The sequence below is a fragment of the Asterias rubens genome, chromosome 21 (assembly GCF_902459465.1).
Source record: "Asterias rubens chromosome 21, eAstRub1.3, whole genome shotgun sequence".
NCBI lineage: Eukaryota > Metazoa > Echinodermata > Asteroidea > Forcipulatida > Asteriidae > Asterias > Asterias rubens.
Window position 1 is genome coordinate 11,590,827 of NC_047082.1, and position 8,235 is coordinate 11,599,061.

The 8,235-nt window shown below is 38.0% G+C and overlaps 1 protein-coding gene across 1 annotated transcript; it reads right to left on the reverse strand.

The window, feature by feature from the left end:
• Nucleotides 1-3,181: 3,181 nt before the first annotated feature.
• LOC117304549 (40S ribosomal protein S21-like) lies at nt 3,182-8,036 on the reverse strand. The gene is made up of 6 exons (XM_033789073.1): nt 7,972-8,036; nt 6,878-6,940; nt 6,173-6,236; nt 5,017-5,088; nt 4,423-4,478; nt 3,182-3,509 (listed from the first exon to the last, which is right to left on the reverse strand). Exons 2-6 carry the CDS (start codon nt 6,925-6,927, stop codon nt 3,491-3,493), a joined length of 261 nt encoding a protein of 86 aa, XP_033644964.1. The 5' UTR covers nt 6,928-6,940; nt 7,972-8,036; the 3' UTR covers nt 3,182-3,490.
• Between the last annotated feature and the right edge of the window lie 199 nt (nt 8,037-8,235).

Below are 8,235 nucleotides of genomic sequence, written 5' to 3' on the forward strand. Positions count from 1 at the left end.
CTCTCCCCTTTACTCTTTTACCAAGTAATGTTTTATGCTAATAATTATTTTGAGTAATTACCAAATTAGTGTCCACTGCTTTTAAAACAAACGAAGGAACGTTTAAAAAATACACAAAGGTATTCTTTGCAGATGAGTTTATGACAAGTACTGCACTTCTTTGGTATTCAAAAAAGTACTTTACTTGTTGAGATGGAAGATATTTTATAAATAAGAGAGATTTAATCAGTTTGCTTTGTCAGATTGTATTGTAAATATTTTTAAAGTTGGCAGGTAAAGTTATCAACAATGTTTGATTCCATGCAGTACTATTATTAAGAGTGAAATGTGATATACAAAAAAAAGAGTCTTATTGCCTTTCGGTGTACTATAACCAAAGTTTATGGATAGATTGTATATAATAGTGAGATTTTGCAACGCTGAGTGCATTTAGAGATTATATTTGATTCTGTACATGTCTGTAATTATTTATCACAGGAATTTTTTTTTGTATTTTTTCGCTTTTTTCGTAATTATGCAACTTTGAAGCAGGTTGATTGTAATAAATTACACTATTTGTTTGTACGCATACATTGGCTTGCCCACATGGCATCAAAGCAGTGTGGAAGTTAGCAATCTTGTCAATATAAAAAGCTCTTTAAACACAGGTAGAATGCTTATAATATGCAAGTAATTACAAGTATTTTGTTTAAAGACACTGGACACCTTTGGTAATTGTCAAAGACCAGTCGTCTCACTTGGTGTTTCTCAACATATGCATAAAAATAACAAACCTTTGTGGACATTTTCTACTCAATTGGTCGTCGAAGTTGCGAGAGAATAATGGAAGAAGAAAAAAACACCCTTGTCGCACAGGTTGTGTGCTTTCAGATGCCTTGAATTAGAGACCTCAGCTGAGGTTTCGAATAAGAGACTTCAGCTGATTCGGTTTCGAATTCAATTCAAATATTTTAGTGAGAAATTACCTCTTTCAAAAACTACATTTCTTTAGAGGGAGCTGATGCTCACGGTGTTTTATACATGTACTATCAACAGCTCTCCATTGCTAGCTTGTAACCAAGTAAGGTTTTATGCTAACAATTATTCCGAGTAATTACCAATTGTGTCCAGTGCCTTTAAGTGCTTAGGAGGATGTAATGCAAGTGTGCAGTTTAGAAGGTCTCTAGCAATTTAATGTGCAGAATCGTGTTTTGAAAAAAATAAATAAAAAATAGTCGTTGGTGTAGAATGTTAAAATTAACCCAAGGAATTGATAAGCATAACCTGAAAATAATTTGAGCGAGATTTTATGTACATGTACATAAATGCATGACATTAGAAATCTGTGAACATTTGGGTTCAATTGGTCATCGAAGTTGCAAGTAAATTAATCTTCAGAAAAAGCACCCTTGCTGAAGCCTTTCTCATTCAAATTTGTGGGTGAAAAATAGACCCTCCTCTTAAACTACAGTGTACATTACTTCAAAGGGTCACGGTGACAATTTTTAACAATGTTTAATAACAGCTCTCCAGTGCTCTTTACCAAGTTAAGTTTTCATTATAGTCGGTGTACAATGTACCAAAGGTATACCCTCCCCAGAGTAGACTTGACTCGAGTCCCAATCCCGTGCCATCGCCAGAGAAAACTATTGATTCAGAGAAACCTGTTCCGCGTGCGGGACAGGATCGCAGCTGCAATAACTACATTTTAACGACGGGGACGCACTCTGCTTGCACATTACATTTGTTTGGGAATTGAATCAAGTCTATCACTAGAGGGGTCCCAGGGTCAACCTCAGTTTTGTGATGCGCTCATTTTCAAAAGGATCGAGTCCCCGGAAAAAGTAAAGACAAAATTACAAGTCTCTACCATGCTTGCCCATAAAATTGTCCTTAGTAATGAAGTTGCAATTAAAGAAGAATCTAAAGATTGTCAGAGATTAATGATTGGTAGTTTTTTTGAATTGATTTTCGAAGTCATTTGTAAGAAGATTTAAGTCGCACAGAAGGTGCCTTTATGTGCTGGATGCTTAAAGGCATGCTATACTTTGTTGAAGTGTTGTTGCCGAGCAGTTAAGAGCACCAAATTCAAACTCTGGTAGTTCTGATCAGCTGGGTGTGGGTTGGAATCCCATGTCTTTTGCAAGACACAGAGCCATTGCTTCGTCCTTCGGACTTAAAGCCGTTGGTCCCATGTGTAGTCTAACGCATGTAAAGGAACCAAGTGCACTTATCGAAAAGATAAGGGGTTTGCCCTGATGTTCATGGCAGTGGCTGGTGAATGCGTTGTAGCACCTTGTAAAGCCTTATAAGGTGCTACATACATGTATTTCATAATTCATCAACTCAATAACCTATCCTCCAGAAAGTTTGTATAGCCAAGTGCATCGAGTACATTGTTTGTCTATACGTGCGCTATATACTGTTCGATATTTTGTCAGAGTCCTCTATCCTCACTATGTGTATCCCAACATATTCCTACTTTCGCATGAATACACCCACTTTCCCATTAACAACTACATGTAGTGTACATAGGATCATCGGAACAAGCCCTATGGGTTTCTAGATGGCCCTCTGCTCAATGTATAGCCTTGATTCAAGGCTGTTGGCCCAGTGCGCGGCACGATTCAGCAACAAAAACTGCACACAGTGTATACATCAACAACGTATACTTTGTATGTGCAGTACATTGTACAGCGAGAACAGTAACGAGTACGGTCGTGTCTTCAACCTCGTGCGTGTGGCTCAAGCTACTTAAATAGTACTCGTGTACCGTACAGATGGTACATGTACATGTACAGTATGTATGTGTACATACGCCATACTTGTATTATATGCACGCTTTGTGTTATGTATGGGGGGTGCGCTGGCGGAATTCAGTGATGGGGACTGAGATTTTGCAGGTCGCAGCTGACTGGAGCGCCTTGATCAAGGCTACTCAATGCAAAGATGTATTATTTTCTTCCAAGCCATTCTTTTCATACTTCCTTCAAATGCAAAGCAAATTTGACGTGAAGACATTATCGCAGCGAATGTTTTACAAAAGTTGAGCACAGTTCAACTGCTGTGAATAATTTGTTGGGAATATGTGACATCAACATTCATTTTGCATTCGCAGTAAGTATGAACCGGGCTTAAGACTTGTTCTTGTGTGGAAATTAATATAAACAAACAACTAAGAAAACAAATCCAAACTGCAAAGTTTACTTTTCACAACTGAGACACATTTTTATTCAGTATTGATATTAACATTAACTGGTAGTTCAGGAAATAGTAACATTAGGATCTTAAGATGCATTATAAAAATCATCTTCCTTATGCAAGAAACTTATTTTGTTCAGGATGTGATCTGTTCAAGTGGAACAACTGCACATGACAAGTGTTGCCAATCTGGTGTGTCGTTGTGTAGAAAGTCTGTAAGCCAAATGTTTCAAACCAGCTAGTTGACTTTGATGTTCCGTCAATGGCTTGAAGACCTCCTCTGGTCTCAGTTGTGATTGCCTAGGAACATCTAATACTGACTGAAGTTCCTGTAAAACAAAAAACAGGGACCGACAACGTTTAGCAATCAACAAAAAGGATACAAATATAGAATATTTATCATTGTGTATAACATCCTGAAAATTGTGCATCGTTTTAACTTATTTTCTCCCAACTCCACCATTGATTACGCCTAAATTTTCACGAGCTTGTGATTTTATGTACATGGTTGATCACACCAAAAATTATAGAGCGCCATATGCGCAACTGAAGCTTTATCTATTGTTGGAATGTGAAATACGCATGTGCTCCACTTCAGCAAGTGAATGTTTTGTTTTCCATTGATAGAGATGGTCAATGTCTGCACTAATCTATTGTTGTATCAAAAGAGTTACTTGCCGAAATGGCGTCCAGTGGGATTTCACATTTCAGCCCGAGTTTTACATCTTGCGCCTACGGCGCTCTATTATCTTTGATCACACTAAACATTAACACTCGGGGCTCAAAATTAACACTGAATCATAGGCCCCGAGGTCAGTGATATTATCGTAGATCCAGTAAACTAAGGACTGCACAAAACTAGCAGTCTTGTGTTTTTGAATAATAACAACTCACTGCATTTTTTTATTTTTAACTAACAAATACAATTGTCTTTCAATTCCGTTGGGTATTGAAGTATTACCCATAAGAAAATGAGATTAATCTTCTCTTAGATAGTGCTTGTTCTTACACAAAAAAAGGCCCAAATGTGAAACTGTAAAGATAGTATTATTCTCGTTTTGATTCCGGTCTTGAAACAGATTCTCCGGGGCAGCAACATTTTTGAGCTGCAAGCCCTCTGGATTTTCCCCAAAAATTTGAGCATTGACACTGTCTTCGACGTTTTAAAAGGAGTAATGAATGGGATGACTGGAATCAGGTTCACTGTAGCTTGTTCATGTTTGATATTTGGTGAGAACTTACTTGGCTACAATGTTATCCGCGAGAGCTAGTCTGTTGATGCAATCATCCGACTCCCCCTGAGGATAAACAGTTCAAAAAGAAAAACAATTTTGTAACAATCTTTTAACATTCATACTGCAAGGTAACAACACAAGGGGATTAGGACTCCCAAAATGGTTTTAGAAAGGAAGATTTCTCTAAGGTGATGACGCCCATGAATTGTGCAATTGCATTTAAGACATTTCATCTGATGTCACCAAGGCAGTTTCTCAGGTGAGGCTTGGACACTGTCAGTCCACCTGTTTGAAGTCCCATACTGAAAGTGTAAAATTATGGATGGAGCCCTTGATGTTGAAGAGTGCACTGGAGAACAAATCAACTTGCTTTGATTCAGTGCCGTCTTATCTTTCACAGAGGATATTATTGGATTATGCAAAGCCTCAACTCCGACAAAAGTTGCCGTTTATTTAGTTCTACCATCAGTCCCGTCAGCAAGACACTGATGTTCCACGTCATGCGGAATATGTTTACTGTCACCCCAAGTCACAAAATAGGTGCATGTCAACCTGATTCAAACAAGATTTGACAGGCCCAAATGATTTGATTTCTACTTACCATGGTTCTGATGGCCCCGCAGATAGCATATGTCTTGAAGCTACCATTATAATGGCCATTGGTTGGGTCAACCTGCAAATAAATCGTTCACACAATTATTATCAACATTATATTGAATGATGAACCTTACAGGCCTGTATGCAAGGGCACCAAGGCATTTTCTTCTTGGTATAAAAGGGCACCCTGCGAGGAAATTGTAAGTTTCTACCGGAGCAGTTCAAGGGCATCAAGGCAATGACCAGGGGCACGGAGGCAATCGCCTTTGTTGTCTTCGTGAAGTATCAGGCCCGAACATAGACTTGGGATGTTTAACCGGCAGTTTAGCCCCTTTCCAAATTTCCTTTAGTTGTTTCCAATGCTCCCAATTGGAGCCATGTCAAATAGGGTTAATGCAAAAATGCATCTCTAGCTCAACACAGCAGAGTCACGACGACACCGTGGTCAGTGGATAGACTGAAGGTCTTGAAATCACATTGGTTCAACCACCCCCACCCCCCCCCTAAGTAAACGGCTGATTTCACAATGACTAGAATAAGTATTGTCGTCTAGTTACTGAATAATAATTTGTTGATTTGTGTGGTTCATATTCATAGACAATAAACCAACGTTTGTATGAGAGAGATTGGCCTTTGCGATCGCTTGGTTCATATTTCCTTGTGAGAGTTTGCCAAACTTCCTTGATGGGAAGATCATCTTTAATAACAAACGACACTAACATAAACCATCATAATTCACACCCCCAGCGCGAAGCAAAAAGACTGCAATTATGCACAGCTTGGTGAGCAAATTATCTTTCTGATCTATTGTCTTCTTATACACCTGGCAGAGAAGGTCTGCGCTCCTCCTCTGATAAATCCCTTCTCTGTGAGCAAAGGCCTTCTCGATCTGCCGGCTCCAAGTCTTTTTCTCTGGCTGGGCCGAAGGAATGGAACAAATTACCCAAACTCATCAGGGAATCATCTTCAACTGCCATTTTCAAAACTGTACTCAAAACCTACTTCTTCAATCAGCCTCGTCATTAATCCTTTTTGTTGTTCTGTTTTTCTCTCCCTTCTCGCTTTGTTCTTGTTTTATTCACTGTTCAGCGCTTTGATCTTTGTTAAAGGCGCTATATAAATACCTACATTATTATATTATTATTATTATAGTAATATACCTCAGCTATGTTGATCTGAATAGCAGCATGGTCCTTGGCGTTGATAATGTTCTTGCTGGCAGAACTGCAGAGAGAAGAAGAAAACAATTACTCTTTTTTATTACTAATCAAACCAAAAGCGCTTTGAGACTTTGTTGTAATTTTGCGCTATATAAAAACTGTTTCATTATTAATATTATTATTAATTAAGAGGACAGTTTGTTCACTTCTGAAATGTGTACAGTCAACTCTTGCTTCAACAAGATCGTTGGGGGCTGGCCAACTTACCTCTCAATAATAGGAACGTTATGTCATAGGACAACAAAACAAGGGTTCTACCCAGGATGTTTCATAACTGTGGGGCATTATGGAGCAAAACCTTTGGATGTTTGGCCGAAGCACGCTGAATTGAAACGGGGTCTTCGAAATGATTTCCACTTGGTGTTTACTTTGGTTTTGAAAGCCTTACTTTGCAATTTAGGGCATTCCAGGCCTGATACTTCACGGAGGCAACGAAGGTGATTGCCTCCTGTGCCCCTTGGTAATTGCCTTGGTGCCCTTGAAATGCTACAGTAGAAATTCGCAATTTCATCATAGGGTGCCCATTACCAAGAAGAAAATACCTTGGTGCCCTTGCCCTTTCAAAACCAAAGCATACAGCCCTGGCATTGTATGGTTTTTCTCTTAATGATTTTTGCCGTGTGTGGGTCTAGATATTAAACTCACCATTTACGTGGGGTGTAGAGATCTACGTATTCACCGGCTTCGTTCTGCATTTTGGCGTTTTCTCTGTAAAAACAAAATAATACGATAAATTTTTATTGATTGCATTGAGTCTTGTCTTGGACCCAGTAGCTGGGTACCTTGATGATAGCCCCCCTCCCCCCCCCCACCGCTACCCTACTTCTTTTTCTTAAATATTTACTGTTTAATAATTTAACAGATTTAAAATTTCAAGGACAAAAAAGAGGTACAGTGCATGCGGTGGTGTCCCGAAAGTCTCCATCATTCACTCTTCAGTGTTTTCTTCCGTTTTTCATCTTAAGACTTAATCTATGTGGGCCCAAATTCATAGCTTTCAGTTTCAGCATGTTCAGTCAACAAACATGTGATCATCAGTTACAGTAGCTCAACATGTTGTGTCTCAGAGTCAAAAGAGTCAAAGATTTAGACGTAGAGGAGAGATTCTTCATAAAATTATACATAAAAGTTTAAACCCCCTCCCCCTTATGTGATTTACATTTTAAATATTACCTCACTCAATCAAGCACAAAATCATACATTTTATTCGCCATCACAACCATGACAACAATGCTAATAAAACTAAATATTAAAGGCAAAACCTAGCCAAAGATTTAAACAAATCTAGTGTAGTGACTTTTTTTGTGGAATTTCAATTCAAAATTTCAAAAATTCGGGGGCCAATTATTTGGGGAAGCAAAATAAAAAACACCTTCATTTTTAAATCATCTCCTTATTCAACTATTGTCAGGGTTTTAATTAACTTAGAAGACCCTACAGTTGCCATATTATTAGGAGGCATTGAGCTAGAAATTGCTCGGAAGACACGCTCCGCTGGACGACAGAACGCGCACTGCTGTCTCTGGGGGCAGTGTGCATTTGCCAGGTAAACCGGAATTTGTTAATGTTCAATTACATGACAAGAAACATTCTAATTTTTTAACATCTTAAAAGTCTCTTATACTACAAATTCATAACTCGTACCCAACATTATTTATTCCACTACTATTTAAACATAAAATAATCAAGCTAATTTAAAGCTATTTGTTATTTCTAAGCAATTTTAATTCGTGATTTACCGAGGGTTCGCAACTAGCACAGAAGCCACATGTAAAAGAGGTAGAGGGCGCGCTTTGATAAATCTGCCACAACGAGGCAAATTTTAGTAACATTAAATTTTATAATTTTATTTCATTCTAAAACATTACTAATTGCTCAAGAAATGCTACATACAAAAATATTTGAGTAAATTTAACAGTTTCAGAATGATGTTCTTTAATTAATATATTTTGTTTAGTGGTTTACTTTTATTTGATATTTTAAAGTTGTTAAAGGTCAAATTG

Excerpts from the sequence above, each read along its gene's own strand:
- LOC117304549 (XM_033789073.1), bottom strand. The coding sequence starts at position 6,927 with ATGCAGAACGAAGCCGGTGAATACGTAGATCTCTACACCCCACGTAAA. Across the intron at positions 6,237-6,877 it reads CTCTACACCCCACGTAAATG|TTCTGCCAGCAAGAACATTA; the intron begins GTGAGTTTAATA and ends TTCTCTCTGCAG. Across the intron at positions 4,479-5,016 it reads GCGGGGCCATCAGAACCATG|GGGGAGTCGGATGATTGCAT; the intron begins GTAAGTAGAAAT and ends GTTTATCCTCAG.